The sequence below is a fragment of the Grampus griseus genome (genome assembly GCF_964374135.1).
Source record: "Grampus griseus genome assembly, chromosome: 14".
Taxonomy (NCBI): Eukaryota; Metazoa; Chordata; class Mammalia; order Artiodactyla; family Delphinidae; genus Grampus; species Grampus griseus.
Genome location: NC_139008.1, coordinates 569,562 through 585,056, shown reverse-complemented (window position 1 = coordinate 585,056; position 15,495 = coordinate 569,562). Strand labels below are relative to the sequence as shown.

The window sequence follows — 15,495 nt, the reverse complement described above, 5'->3', positions numbered from 1 at the left end:
GGGCACCATCCCCACCACAGTGAAGGGTCCCAGGCCCAGGTCTGGCCGAGCCACGTGGGGAAGGCAGCCTGCCCCGTGCCAGGATCCTGCCCGAGGACTCAGAGGAGGGTGGGTGGGGGTGGGGGGTTTTACCCCACGTGACCTGTGGAAATGATGGGGGCTGGGTCTGGCAGGCTCCCCTATACAGAAAAGCGCGGGCTCAGGGCCGAGGCTAGACGCTGGACATTCGTGCAGGCTGGTTCCCCACCCATGGCCTTGCTCCCTCTGCCTTGGATGGATGGCCATCACTGAGACGTGCAGTAGATTTCAGGACGCAAGATCAACATACAGAAGTCAACCGTATTTCTGTGCGTTCGCTATGAATGCTGAAACTGAATTTAACATGGCAGTGTGGTACCATTCCTACCAGCCCAGCCTTGCTGCTGGTTTTCCGTACCCTTTGGGCATTTGCACTCTTCGTGGAGCAGGTTTTTCCACGCAGGAGCTTTTGTTCAGGGGTAAGTTAGGGTTTTTCAGGTGCCTCCTTCCTTATTCTCTTTCCTAACCCTATGCAAGCACCTCTGGCCGCCATCATCTCCTGGGATGCCGGAGGGCTGCCACCCAGGCTCTTGGGCCCAGGGGTAATGCCTCCTAGAGGGAGACCGCACTCTAGTTCTCTGCCGTGGCCTGAGGTGTGGGTGGGCGTGCTTGGTGGAAGGCAGGGGGAGGTGAAGGGGAGAGGGGGGAAGGACTGTTGCTCCTCGGAGCTTGGTAAGGAGGGTGGGCCTAGGGCTTGGCAAGCGCCACTTATGGCAGGTTTAGAAATTTCCAAATAAATCTGTTTATTAATGGTAAGCAAAAACAGACAGTGTGGTATTAATGGAGGGAGAGACACGGATCTGAATAGAGACCCCAGAAGCTGTCCCACGTCCGCACCTTGATTTTCAGCAGAGGTGTAAAAGTAATTCAGTGGAGAGTCTTTTCAACAAACCGTGCTGCAGTAATAAGACGTACACAGCGGAAAAGTGTGTTGATTCCTTGGGCTCTTCTATGTTGACCGTCATGCCATCTGTAAATATAGACAGTTTATTTCTTCCTTTCCAATCCGAGTGCCTTCGCTTGCACTTTTTGCCTTCTTGCCCTGGCTGGAACAGGTAGTGCTGTGTTGAATAGCGGTGGTGAGGGTGGGTCTCCTCACCTTGTTCCCAAGCTGGTGGGGGCAGGGGCAGTTTTACATGTTACACACCAAGTTGAGGAAGCTCTCCTCTGTTATTAGTTTTCTGAGAATGTATATCATAAATGAGTTTTGAGTTTTGTCACATGCTTTTTCTGCATCAGTTAATATGATCATGTGATATTTATTCTTCAGCCCGTTGATATGATGGGTTTATTAGATTGACTCTTGAAAACTGACCCAGCCTTGCGTCTGTGGAATAAACTCTGCTTGGTCATGGTGTATAATTTTTTTAATGTGTTGCTGAGTAGGATTTTTGCATTTACATCTATGAGAGATTTTGGTCTATATTTTACTTTCTCTTTCATTCTTTTTCCTTTGGTACTATTTTTGTCTGGCTTTGGTGGCAAGGTAACACTGGCCTCCCAGAGCAAACTGGGAAATGGTTCCTTTGCTTCCGTTTTCTGGAAGAGCTTATATAAAATTGGTGTTAATTCCTCTTTAAGTGTTTGATAGAATTCCAGCGAAACCATCTGGGCTTGGACACAAGGTTCTGGAGTCAGGCCTGCGATAGCTTTAGTGACAGCCAGGCCCTGCGATGGCCGTCCCTGGAGGGGCTGGCGGGCCGGCTGCACCAAGACCTTGAGCAGCACTTTGCTTCCTCTTGTTGTGGCCGACGGCGGACCCTGCTCCCCTGGGGCGGGGGCTCCCCCCATACTCACACGCGCACTCACGATTTCCACCCGCCAAATGCTTCCAAGCAGGGCCTGACCCGCTGGCGGGGCCACGTGTGAGGGAAGGGGTGTGTGCGGGAGCTCTGGGGGCTGCGAGCAGATGCGGGCATCCAGGCGGGTGTTCCAAACCCCCTGCAGCATTTCCTGTGATTTCACCAGTGGTTGGTTCTCGGGAGGTGCCAAGCCCGGGAACACTGTGCTTGCTGATGGGCCGGACGCTCCGGCTAATGATGTCTGCGTGGGACATATTTGTTCTTTGCTGAATGACTCCGAATGATCCCCGTGATCTTGGGGTGCTGGTTTCGAGAGCTTGTTCTTCCTGCCTTGGGGGAGGCTTTGGTGGCAACTTCATGCTTCTGGAACACCAGCTCAGCAGAGGTGTTCCACTCTGCCCCCCACACCTCCAGCCATCCTGGCTTCTCCTCTGCTTCACGTGGGCCTCTGTGCCCCCTCCCCGGGATGTGGCTGCCTGCTCCCTTTGCCTGGACCACCTCTCTCCCAAATATCCACGGCCGTGCCCTCACCTCTGGGTCTCAGGTGTCACTGTCCTGACGCTGTCTCCTTGACCTCCGTCCTCCTCCAGCCATTTAAAATGACAAAATGTAAGTCAACCGACTCTCTGTCTGTTGTCCCTATTTCCTCCTTAGTATTATAGCCTTTCAGGGCAGTCTAACTATGGCAGGGGGGTCTTAGTTCAGGCTGCTATCACAAAATGCCGTGGGCTGGGTGGCTTATAAGAAACCGATGCCTTTCTCACGGTTCTGGAGGCTGGAAGCCCAAGACCAAGGCACTGGCCGTTTTGGTGTCCGGTGGGTTCTCTTCCCTGATCTCCTTGCTGTGTCCTCACGTGGTGGAGGGGTGAGGAGCTAGCTCTCTTAGTGACAGCCAGTGCCCTCCCTTATGAAGGTACTGATCCCCTTCACGAGGCCCCCATCCTCGGGATCTACTTACCTCCCAAAGGCCCCACCTCCTAGTGCCATCGCGGGGTGGGCGGTAGCATTATGATATAGGAGTTGTGGGGGCACTGGAACATGGTTTGTGGTAGCAGGCGTTCCCCACAGTAAGCTTAGCACTTAGAAGAACATCTCATGTGAAGGTGTTGCTTAACGAACGTATGTGGAATGCAGCCAGGTCTGTTATGTACCCATGCTTCCTGGCCGGGAGCTGCTGGGCCAAGTTGCATGGGGTTCTAGGGCCTCGGTGGCCCCTCAGAGGTAGACCCAGTGTGCTGCTGCCGGGGCCACACGGCAGGCAGGCCTCTCAGCCACACTGTCCCGCTCCACCAGCTGGACTCTGGCCACGAAGGCCCTCGGGGCTGGACCAAGCGCCCTTTCTCTTGGGGTCCCTACACGTAGCCCCAGGGTGCACGGAGTGGCCCTGTGCCTGCTGCTGTCTGACACAGGCCAGAAACAGACAACCAGGGGGTAGCACAGCCCAGCAGCACCTTCTGGGGGTGAGCCCCACCTGCCTCTGTGTGAGGGCTTGCGGGGACAGAGTGTGTCCTGCAGGCAGGTCCCTGGGCAGAGAAGGGCCTGGGAAGGAGCTGGGTCGGGAGCGGCAGACCCGGCCCGTTTCACACCCTTTACGTCGTCTGCACAGCGTAGGTAACAGGGCAGCTGGGAGTGTGAGACGAGCGGGCACGAAGCTCCCTCTGCGCTGCGTGTCCCTGTGTGCGGTGTCCGCCCCTCGCCCTGCCCCAGGCCAGCTCTTCCCCTCCGGCTCTCTCCTTTGTCCAGCCTCCCACGGTGGCCCATTAGAGTCACCAGAATAGTACCGTGAAGAAACCAGATTGGGGGTTCTTGGGTTGCAGGGCTGACACAGGAAATGCACTGGGAAATCAGCACGCAGATCCTCTATGACTCTGGGACCTTGGGAGGTCCTCATCGGGCTGGGAAGCTGGGACACCCACATCCGCCAGCCAGCGCACGGCCTCAGCACCCAGGGGACAGCGTGTCCTCACGCCAGGGTGCCGGAGCAGCCCCCCGAAACCAGCCCCGCCTCCAGAGCCTGCTGCAGGCCTTGGGCGGGTTCAGCAGGCTCCGGCCGCGGGAGCGTGGTTTTCCTCGGACTATAAAAATTGATTTGCAGTATTGTCTTAGGAGAAGGACACCTTCATTCATTTACTCCGTGAGCCTTTATTGAGCACCTGCTTTTTGCTGGGTGGGTCTGCGGTGGGCAGACCCGGCCTTACGCTTGTGGAGCTCAGTTTGGGGGGGGTGGAGCTCTAGGGGCTCTACACAGCGGGTTCAGCGGGTGAGGCAGAGAAGGCTTCCCCGAAGCTGAGGGTTGACAGGCGCTGGAAGTGAGCGCTCCAGTCAGGGGAAGCGCATGCGCAGACGCCCTGGGAGGAGACAGCAGGCCAGGTTACCCGGCTGCAGGGGGTGGAGATGGGGGGTGGGGACCGAGCCTGTGGTCGGCAGACGCGTCCGTGTTAACTGCACCGCGTGGTTTTCCTGCCTCCCCTGTGGGGACCTGCCAGGGAGCCGGGGCCACCGCGCCGTGAGGAGAGCCACAGGCAGACCCCTGGGCGGGGGCTCAGCGTCTGCCACTCGGCGGCCGAGCTGTGGGCCGGGAAGTGCCCGGAGCCCTGGGCTGGGCCTTCCCCTGGCCCGGAGGGCCCTCCTCCTCCTCCCCTCCCCCTCCCCCGCCCGGGGCCGCGCAGCAGCCGCCGCCCACTCGGCCTGGAGGGGAGGGGTGGTCCTCGCCCCCCAACCCCCGTGCAGGGCCGACCCCGCCCACCTCCTGACCCCGCCCCGCCAGGAGTCCCGCCCACACGCCCAGCCGCGTGCTTGCGTCACCGCCCAGCCGGCTGGATCTGGTTCCAGCCGAGCCTAGCCGGCCTGACATGCGCAGTGCGCGGGGGCTGCGGGGGCTGCGGCGGCCGGGAGGTGCCGCGCTCCCGGGCACACCTGGCGGCCTGGGACGCGGAGGTCAGTGCGCCGGGCCGGGAGCGGGCCGTGGGGGCTGGGGGGCGCGGGGGTCCGTGCTGCAGGGCGGGGCGGGGTCTCGGCGGCGCCCTGGAGAGCCGAAACCGGGGTGGGGGCGGGGAGGAGGAGGGGCCCGGCCCGCCTAGTCCCGCTTCCAGACGAGAGGGTCCGGAGCGCCCCGCCTTCCGGGCCCGGGGTCCTGAACCGCGGACAGGCTGCGTGGGGCCGGGGCTCTGAGACGCGACTCGACGCGCCTCCCTCTCCCCGGTCGAGGCCTTGGGTGCCCGCCGACCGTGGGCGGCTGCTTCCATCCCGGGACCCACGCCAGTCCCCTGGGCTCTGCCGGCCCCACCTTCTCTCTGTAAGAACGGGGAGTGGTCTGGACCACGTCGGTGCCCCCTCCCCCAGGCTGGGCTGTCATCACCGTTGGCGACCCGCCTTCGGGGCCTTTATAGCCGGAGGCCGTAGCCCTGCGAGGTCCACCGCCACGGAGCGCATTGAGTGTCAGGGCTTGGGGGCGGAACCCACCAGGGCATCTACCATTTTGCTTGTGAAGTTACCTGGGTATGCGTAGCTCTTTGCTTGGCAATGTGAGTGTTTAGTTTTTTAATTCATTGTTACACTCAGGAATTCTTACAAAGTGTGGGGGGTATTTTCCTAGTGTGATGAAATGACTTTGGAAGTTACACTTAACAGCGGATGGAGCACAGCGGATGGAGCTGACATCGTGAGGTGTTACATGCACGTTTAACGAAGCCTTTGGATGTTCCTGTTTCCTTCTTTTGGAGCCACTAACATGTTTTGTTTTGTTTTGTTGCCTGAAGAGCCTGCAGCCTGGTGCCTGTGGGGCTGGAGGGCACCTGGGCCCCTGTAAGGCCCGCGGTGGAGGTGGGTTAGGACGCGGCCCCAAACGGGTATATCCACTCTGTGCCCGGCCGTGCAGTTTTCTCTCCCAAGGACGCAAGGCGCAGAAGCCGCTGGGGAAGACAGTCCAGAGTCTGCTGGGTTGACACGGGGTGAAAACGTAATTGAAAATCTTGAGCAAAAGTGGGATTGTTTTTGCTTTGAGGGAAGCAGCGTCGGACGCTGTGGGAAGCCTGGCGCCCCAGGCCCACCTCGAGTGTGGGGGAGAGAGAGGTCTTTGTGGTCTTGTGGTATGCTTTTCATTAAAATGGCAAGATCAGTACTGTCAGATTAGGAACGACTGTCTGCTAGTCTTTCAGAAGTTGCTAGAAGTTACGCTCTCTGTGTGTTAAATGTTATGTCTAGACTCGCAGCTCATTCGCTTGATGTTCCGCTCAGCTCTGCCCACGCTGGCTGTCCATCTCCCGGAACTGCATTTCCAGGTTACACACAAAATGCAGCCTGAACTCCTGGTCGGTCACACGTTTCCAAAGATGGAAGGAAAGCAGCTTCTTGCAGGGAGGAGGTGGGCGTGGCCGGGGCCTGCAGAGCCGGGGGCAGCTTCTCTGAATACACGAAGCAGACCCTGTGTGATCTTTGCCTTCCGATAACGGGACAGTCCACATTAGGCTGTTGACCGTGCAGAGCGCAGCTGGGCCCCAAGCCTGTGTTGGCCTCTCAGCAGCGAAAGCGATGGGGAGGGTTGTACATCATCCTCCTGCCTAGAACCAAGGAGGGCCCATGGGCTGGTCCTGCTGCGCGTGGACATCAGAGCTCCTGCAGAGGCCAACCAGCCAGGGCCTGTTTGCTCCCTGCATATGGGCGAGATCAACCCAAAAGCTTAGCCGAGATTCTGGGAAGCAGTGAGAGCAGGTGGCCCTTGGGATCTGGGGGCCACGAAGGCCTGTGCCGTCTGCAGCTAGGAGGGGGTGTGGGGTCCTGGCCCTGGGCCACTGTCCTGGGCCTGCTGGTGGGAGACCTTGGGGCTGTGAATGAAGGTCTCCAGTGGGCAGTGGGGGTGGGTGACAGTCCCTTCCTGTCCTCAGGAGGCCTTAAAGGCTGGGTGTGTAGGAGCCAGGTTCCTGCTAAAAGTCAGCCGACGAAAGCCACCCCCCATAAATGCCTGGTAAGAAGACTCGGTGGGCCTCCTCAGCCCACCCCCGCCCCGGGGCTCATGGGGAAGCAGGGTAGCTGCTCTGGAAACGGAAGTGCTGCCAGGGGAGGGGTAGGTCGTGTGGCCCTCCTACCCGCTTCGTTCCTGCTGGGCTGGAGCTCTCCCTGATGGAACGTGCTGCATCTTCTCTGTTCTCCTGCCCCCTCTGCCGTGGGGTCTGCGGTCTCAGCTAAGACCCCAGTGGCCCTGAGGTCCCCGTGCCGCACCTCAGCAGCACGTGACCACCCCGCCCCCAGCCTGTGGGGCCCATGTTACACCTGAGCCGGGTGCTCCTCACCCTTCCCCCACAGGCCTGCGGCAGCTCGGCCACAGCTCAGCCTGTGTCCCCCGAGGCCCCAGGCCCGGGCTTGTGGGACACGGTGCTTGGTGGGGGAGGTGCTGGGTGCACCAGGTTCCCGCGTCCAGGCCCTGGGCCTCGCGTGCTGGTGCTGACCTGCCCGTGCACCTACTGGCTTTGGCTCTCCTTTGACCACGTGTCCCTGCGGCCTCTCCCCCCGGCTCCTCCCTAGACCGCAGCCTCTGAAGGGAGCCGAGGGATCTGCCCCATCCTGGCTCTCCCCCGAAGCTGTAGCCTGGCTTTGCTCCATTGTCCATCCAAGGGCAGGAACGGATGGACAGCCTGTGAAAAGGTAAAATGAGTAAATATCTCAGGACTTTCTGCTTCCAGAAACGAATTTGATCTCTGTAAACACGGTTCCTGTCGCAGGGCAGTTAAACCAGGCCTCCTGCTGTCTACAGGCCAGAGGGGGTCCTGCCCGCCCCCCCTCCTCTTTCAGGTGTGGGCCTTGCAGAGAGGCTGTCCTTGCTGGCCGTGACCCCCGTCCAGAGGAGATGAGAAGTTGATCACAGCACGGCCTCGGGAGAGCCAGGAGTCCTGCCGTCATCCAGGCTGAGGTTCTGGGGGACCTTGAGAGGGTTTTATAGGCTGGTCATCACAGCACGGCCTCGGGAGAGCCAGGAGTCCTGCCGTCATCCAGGCTGAAGCGCTGGGTGGTCATCTTCTCCCTGGCTTTGGCACCCCAATCTGTGTTTCGTGTGTCTTTTGGCTTTTCAAGTGCACGGTGGTACGTAACACACGTTCGTTTGAATCCTTGGGTTACGAGAGAAGCAGAATAGAAGTTAAGTCTTCTGGTCACCGATGCCCCCGGCCCGCTGAGCGTGCAGCCGTGCTCAGAGTTTTTTGTTCTGAAGCTGGTCTCTGACAAGGGCCAGTGTCTCCAGCCCAGGTGGGGAGCAGGTCCTGCCGGCAGCCAAGGCCACAGGCTTTGAAACGGTTGATGTGGAAGACCTTTCCCAGAGCCCTGGCCTGTCCGCAAGGGCCACCGTCCCTCGGTGGCACAGCCCCCCGCCTGGGCCGTGGCCGTGGCGACCCCCCCACCCCTCGAAACCCTCACCTCTTCCTCTGTAACCCAGGAGCTGGGCTCCAGCGGGGTCCGCGTGTGTTTCTGGCCAAGAGCGTCTGACGGTTTCGTCATAATGTCCAAGACCCACGTGGAAGGGGACCAGGGGGTGATGGGCTGGGAAGGGGAGAGACGTGGGCCAGGGAAAGGACGCCCTTCCTCCCAGGTGCTGTGTGGTGGTAGAGCCCAGGGCTGCAGGCGGGGCGGCGCTGGGCAGGATTCTTGGGGGCTCCATCTCACTGATTCTGGGACCCACTGGGGTTGAGCGTTTCCTTGTGCTGTGCGTGTTGACAGCAGACCACGGTGGCCCTGGCGGGCGGGGGCGGGGCCAGGCTCTCAAGTACTGTACGGGGACCTCTCACAGCGTCACCTCACGTGGATCTGCCCTGGGGGCGGTAATGAAGCGCGGAGGCTGCGTTTTGTGATCTGGTGTCTGCTTCAGCGTGGGCCCCTGTGCTTGTGTATCCTGGTTCAGGCACTTGGAAACGTCTGGTGTCTGCAGCATCTGGATGGAGGAGCTGTGCCCTGCTCTGAACGGCCGCTCAGCCCGGGGCAGCCGCTGTCCCTGTCCTCCAGGAGCTCACTTACCTCCGGCCGTGCGCTCCTTGAGGCCAGAGCCCGTGTCTGCCTCAGCACCGGCACCGGCAGCAGCAGCGGCAGCTCTGCAGGGCACTGGGCCCGTCACCCACGGCCCACAGCGCTCGCAGCGTCCCTGCTTGCCCAGCCCAGCCGCTCGCTGGGTTGATCAGAGCAGCGTCCTGCGTTGTGTGCATGCTTTCTGAAGTTGTTTGGAATTGGGTTGGTTTTTTTTGGCGGAGCTGCGAGGCTTGTGGGATCTCAGTCCCCTGACCGGGGATTGAACCCGGGCCGCAGCAATGAAAGCCCGGAATCCTAACCGCTAGGCCACCAGGGAACTCCCTGGAATTGGTCTAGTTTTAATCAGAGTACTGCAAATAAAATGAGGAGGGTACGTATCACTGTTTCTATTTCTGAATTAGCAGAGGAAACTCAGCATCGCTCACAGGTTGGGGGAATGAGCGTTTAAAGAATCTAACAATTTGTAACTGAAATCTTAGTGTCTCCTGTGTGTTTCTGCTCTTGTTCTGCAGGGAAGCTGTGGGGGGGAAGGCTCATGGCGTCTGTGTTGTCCTTCAAGTTGCGTCTAGTTATTTCAAAACACAAAGTTTTACTTAAATATTATAGGAAACACTCTCTCTTTTGTTCTTCATCGTTTTCAGGAAAGGAAAAAGGAATTGATTGGCTACCATGAGTTTCCCTTTTGACTTTTAATAATTGCAGTAATGCTCCTGATTAAGGTTCAGTTTTCAAGCTGAAGCAGTGTCTCAAAGGAGCTGCAGGCGGGGACTGGGCGTCCTGCCCGCGGATGCCTGGCTTCAGAAGCGGAAGGAAGAGGGGGCTGTGTGGCCTGGGGAGGCGCCAAGTCTGGGACCAGTTTCCTCTTAGGTGCCCTCCCTTCCACCCCTGAGCTCCCGTCGCTTCAAGGTTCAGCCGGCTCCATGGGACTTCCGGGAGAGGAGCCGGTGCTTCTGGCCTCAGCGGTGTTTGGACGGAGACCTGTGGTTAAGGGTCACTCTGGGGGGGGCGCCTGGCGGGGACCTGCGCTCTGACCACCTCTGGAGAGTCGCCGTGCCCTTGGGGACGCTGTCTGGCCTGTGGACAGACAGCTGAGCCGAGTGGCTGGACTGCTTGTGCTGCCCGGGCCCCTGCCCCCGCCACCTCAGGGTCACTTTGACCCCTAAACCCAGCCCTCGCACTGGGGTCAGGTCACGCCTTACAGCTCGTCCCTGGTTCAGGCTTATGTTTCATTGGCAAGGATTTTTAACGCACACCTTTCTAGTCCCCTAATTCTGCGGTTGACGGGTTTCGCCTGGACGGAGTGGGTGGGTTAGGGGCCCCACCCCGGCCTCTGCTGTCAGCAGGCTGGCCGATGACCCTGTCCCCGTGTGTCAGTGGTCAGCAAGGAGCAGCCCCCCCCGACCCCGGCCGGGAAGTCCCACCGGGGGGTGGTCCCTGCACTGCTGGCTCCAGCCAAGTGCAGCCTCCTCCTCAAGCACGTCCGCGGCCACCACTGCCCAGTGGTACTTGCCGGGTGATAGAAGGGAAGCTGGGCCCCGACGCTGAGTCTGATGCTCTTTGAAGTAGGAGGCTTCTGAGGAACACGTGGGTGACGGGCACTGCCTTCTCCCCACCGTGTTGGCCCCTCTGAGCCCACGCCCCTGGGGCTCCCCCAGCTCTGCTGGCATCAGGATCAGAGATCCCGTTGTCAGTCGTACCCTCCCCCCCCGCCGCCTCCCAGCTGAGCAGGACCTGGCTCTGGGCCTGAGCTCGGAGGCGGAGAGAACGGCCCCTGCACGGAGCCCCGGCAGCACGGGGCTCAGAACTGCTTGGCTCCCCGCGCTTCTCCTCCTGAGCTGGTGGGGGACCAGAGGGTCTGCAGGCAGGAGACCCCCTCCCGGGCTACACTGTCCCCCGCAGCTGTGTAGTGTAACCTGTGAGCACGAGGCAGCAGGGGCCCCCCAAACATGGCCCGTCTCAGGCCACCCCAGCTGACCTTTCCTTCCTTGGCTCCCCCACAGACCCGTGACCCCCAGTGTGGAGAGCCAGACCCCCACCCCTTCCTGTGTGTTGGGGCCTCCGGGAGAATCCAGTTCAGAACCCTGGGCAGGAGCTGATTAGAGGGTCCGAGCCAGGCCAGTGGGAGCCCACGCGGGAGGTCGGGGAGGTCGTGGTGGTCTAGGCGCCCCTCCCAGAGTGGGGCCTGAAAGGCCCTGGGGGGAACCACAGTGGGACAGAAGGGTCCCCAGGGCCGCCCGCCTCCAAATGCACACACAACTCGAGAAAGCCTGACACGTGGTCGGGGTGCAGGAGGACCCCAGAGAAGGAGAACCGACCCATCTAGTAGACGGGCTCCTCTGTGCCCTCCCGGGCCTGTGCCGGGCCTGCCCCACCCTCCTGGGTCAGCCTTGGTTCATAGAGGAAGACTTTGCTCCCTGAGACTGGAGGGAAGGAAAAAGGTGGCTGGAAGAGAGGCCCGTTTGTAACCTGGGACACCCTCACAAGGCAGTGGGGACGGGGGGCCACTTGTGCCCGGTCGATGGAGCGTTGCAGGACGCCTGCCCTGTCAGTGTCTCCTGATGGCCCCGCGCCCACAGGCCAGGGACCGAGGCTGTGGTGCTACTCCCTGAATCTTGGCCTCAGCCCCCCACCCCCGTAGTGTCACCGGCAGGGGCAGGGCAGGCCTGTCCCCATCACGGAAGTGGCTAGGGAGGTGCGAGGCAAGGGGTCCTCCCGTGGTGGCAGCGGTCCCACGGTGACCGTCCTTCCAGAGTGTCCCGTTTTCATCTGCATTCCTGGCCAGTCCTCAACGAAGGAACTGGAGACTGAAGTCCAGTCTGTGGCGCCAGTGGTCGGTGCCAGCCTCGCTTCGAGGGATCACGGAGGGAGAGGGGTTCCCCCTGCACATTCTGCTGGTGCTTCCAGTGCCTTGAAGTTGCAGGACCCCCTGGGCTCCCCGGGGTCCTCCTATAGGGGCAGGGTTGTGGGTTTTCACTTTCTGGTTCTGGCTGGGGTGTGACCGGCGACACTGCCTGTCTCGGGGGCAGGGCAGGGCCGGTGGCCAGAGCACGAGGCCCGCCAGGGGTCCAGGCGCCCTGCTTGTGGACGAGGGCTGATGGGCCTCCTGGCCTGAAGGACCCGAGCCTGTCCTTCTTCAAAGCAGAGGGCTCTCTGCCTGAAGTGAGCCTGTGGAAACCTTCCAGATCGAGGTCATGCCGTTTCTGCTCTGTGTCTCTTGCCCAGAGTCACGGGGCTGGATGCTTCCTTCATGTAGTTGTGTTTTAGGCCGGTGAGGATTTAAGTGCTAAATGCACCTTTGATCACCCGTGTGCTGCGTTACTTAATACGGTGCGTGCAGACATTCACGCGTGGATGCAATTTGTGCCTGGACTCCAGGGCCCTCCAGGCTCCACCGCGGTCCTCCAGGGTCCCTCGGGGCCCTCCAGGGTCCCTCGGGGCCCTCCAGGGTGGCCGTGGCTCACCAGCTTGGGTGCACATCTGCCAGAGGCCTTCCACACGGGCTGACTTGTTTTTGTGCCCTTTGAAACATAGCCTGAAGAGCTCTAATTGGAGACGGGACTATGTGCTGAGGCTTAAGCTTTCACCTCACTTCGTGGGGGGGCCTGTGTTTTGTCTGGAGCAGCAGCGCGGTGTGGTGCTTCCGAGGAGACCCCAGCGGTCAGTTCCCCATGGTTGTGCTAAGTTGGGGAGATGGGGTCTGTGTTCCAGAGAGCAGTCGTGTTAACAGCACTGACCCTGCTGCCCCCAGGCCTTCCCCAGGAGTGGGCCTGGCCTGTGGGGAGTCCCGGGGTGGCTGTGGTCCGCAGGGCTTTCTGGGGGTGAGGCTTCTCCTTTCCCTGAAACTTGGTCCCCAGAAGGGCCCTCACAGGCTGCGGTTGTGGACTCCTGCGTTCCTTCCAGATGGTCTTGGTGTTTTCGTGGGCTGTCCCCCCGCCAGCAGTACCAGCGGGAGGGGCGGGGGCCCCCAGGCCTGAGTGGGTTTAGGAAAAGGACACAGGTCCCACAGGGGGACCGTCCCTGGGGCTTGGGCAGGTGTGCAGAGCCCAGGGGCTCAGAGGTGCTGGCTTCCTCACGTGGTCCACACCAGGGTTTGGCCCGGTAGCCTACGTTGTTTACTTGGAATAGCCAGCATTTAAAGTTTAGGAGATTCACCTGTAAACATGTGTTTCTAGCTTTTCTTGAGAGTCCAGTTAGCTCAACGTTTGCCCCGGGCCCCCAGCTCCCCTGGCTGCTGCGCCCCTGTGTCTTGCCTGGCCCCTGGGCCTCATGGCTCTGAACAGCTCCTCTCGGGGGCCACGGAGTGTGGGCTCCCCCCACTGCCACGTCAGGGGCACCACCGGCCAAAGCGAGAGTGACTGAAAGAAGCTCTTTTCGTAGTTGCCAGAGTCCGTGCCTAACACAAGACCTAGATCCTTAACGCTGGACGTGCCAGCAGCCCCAGGAGAGGCAGTTGGACCCTTCAGGTGCCCCCCTCCATGGGACTGCCGGGGTCCACGTCCCCTCCCTCCCAGGCCCACACTAGAGCCCTGGCCATGTCCCCCTCCAGCCTCCCTCCTGTGCCCTTCCGTGGGGACAGTGGCACCTCGGGCCATCACTGGGCCTGCAGAGTACCCCAAGAGCCCTCAGGGAGTGGGACCTGGCTCCCGTCTCTTGTGTGACCAGGCTTAGCCTCGGGGAAGCAGCCAGCACCCCATAGGGTCAGAGGGGCTTGGGCAGCAGGGGCCTGGACCTGGATTTGGAGGACACCACCGTGTCCTAGTGACAGTGGGAGCCATGGGGGGAGTTGCATCCACCCTGGGGGCAGATGCCTCTGACCCTTCCATTCCCTTCCCAGACCTGCCCAACCTGCTGGCCTCCCTCGGGAGTCAGTGTTGGCCAGTCCCCAGCCCTGACCCTTCCCTGGGACTTAGGGCCTCTTGGCCGGTGCAGTGCCCCCCTGTGTGGCTCAGAGGGGCAGGGCTGGCCTGCTGCTTTTAGTGCCAGCTTCTCTGTGAGCCAGCGGGTGTGTCTCCTAGACCCCAGTGCACCCCACTTCGAATTTGTGACAACGTGGAAGGGCCTGGAGGGTGTAGTAGTGCTGGAATAAGTCAGACAGTGTGATTTCACTCACGTGGAATCTAAAACACAAGGAGGCAAACCAAAGATGCAGAGATCAGTGTGGCGGCTACCAGAGGGGAGGGACGGGGGAGGGCGGGGCAAGTTAGAGGCTCAACCCCAGGGTGACAGATGGAAACTAAAGGTTTGGTTGTGAGCACACTGTTGCCTCCGCAGAAGTAGAAATTTACATAACGTTATGAGCCAGTGTTACTCCAGTGAAGAATACCTTGTTTTAAAAATCTGATTTTATTCCCTGTCAGCGGAAGTCTGGCTGATACTGGCGTTGGTGTTTCAGGCATGGTTGTGATTTTTAAAGCAAACACACACCCTTCGGGCAGCTGTGTGGTCAGAGCCCCTGCTGCCCTGTCCTCCAGGGTGTTCCAGCCTCCTGCCTCTCCCCCTCCCTCTCCCCCTCACTGTCTCCCTGCTTCTCCCCCCTCCCTCTCCCTCTCCTCACTGGCCCTTCCCTCCCCCTCCCAGTCCCCCTGCCTCTCCCTGCTCCCTCTCCCCCTCACTGCCCCCCTGCCTCTCCCCCTCCCCTCCCTCTCCCCTCCCCTCCCCTCCCTCTCCCCTCCCCTCCCCTCCCTGTCCCCTCCCCTCCCTCTCCCCTCCCCTCCCCCTCCCCTCCCCTCCCTCTCCCCTCCCTCTCCCCTCCCTCTCCCCTCCCCCTCCCTCTCCCCTCCCCCTCCCTCTCCCCCTCCCCTCCCTCTCCCCTCCCCTCCCTCTCCCCTCCCCTCCCTCTCCCCTCCCCTCCCTCTCCCCTCCCCCTCCCCCTCCCCCTCCCCTCCCCTCCCCCTCCCCCCGCCCGGCTGCAGTGCAGTGTGGGTCGGGTCTGCGTGGAGCATCCATGCGAGGTGGCGGGTCGCCACTCCTCCCCGGGAGAGGAGCCCTGAGCCCCATACGGAGGCGCCTCCTGGGCAGGTGGGCTGTGCGTCCCGTGTCAGGGCTGCCAGGAGTCACCCGGTGCAGCCCTGAAGCTCCACGGCAGGTAAATCCCAGATGGTTTACAGAGGAGGAGGAGCTGGGGAAAGCAGCTCTTTTGTTTGAGAAGATTCCGGAAGGAGCGGGAGTGGAGTGGGAACACAAAGGTGGTCAGGGATTGGCATTTGTGACGGCCTGCCTGCCGGGGCATGAGAGGGTCCCCGCTGGGCCTTGCTCTCCGGGATGGGGGCTGTGGACGCTGGGTGTGCGGGGCCAGTGCCAGAGGCCTCCCTGGAAGTGCTGGAGCCGTGGCCGGGTCCCCAGGGCTTCCGGCCTGCATCACAGTGAACTCGCTGGGTCTGGCCTCCGGGGTGATCAGGAGACCTTGGACTCTGCTCTTGTTTGGTTTGTGGGGTAGGGGATCGCATCACAGGTCCCAGCGCCTCCTTCCTGCTCAGCCCCAGAGAGACTCTCCCAGGCACCTCCTGCCGCCCTTGGAGCCTGGGGGGGGGGGTCCTCGGCGGGTGCGTGCAGCACCTGCCCCACCCTGCAGGACTTCCCCCGGGATCCCGGGACGAGCGGCCCAGCG

At 61.2% G+C, this 15,495-nt stretch overlaps 1 protein-coding gene across 4 annotated transcripts in view; it reads left to right on the top strand.

The window, feature by feature from the left end:
• CHLSN (cholesin) overlaps positions 1–15,495 on the top strand; it is a 97,116-nt gene that overhangs the window by 74,360 nt on the left and 7,261 nt on the right. Inside the window, exon 1 of one of the 4 annotated variants that reach the window (XM_082671102.1) lies at positions 14,822–14,973. The exons of the other annotated variants lie outside the window; for them this stretch is intronic. Coding sequence (XP_082527228.1) covers positions 14,833–14,973 — 141 coding nt within the window. The 5' untranslated portion in view covers positions 14,822–14,832. Of the gene's footprint in view, positions 1–14,821; positions 14,974–15,495 lie in introns of those variants that run through there. 4 annotated transcript variants of the gene reach the window in all.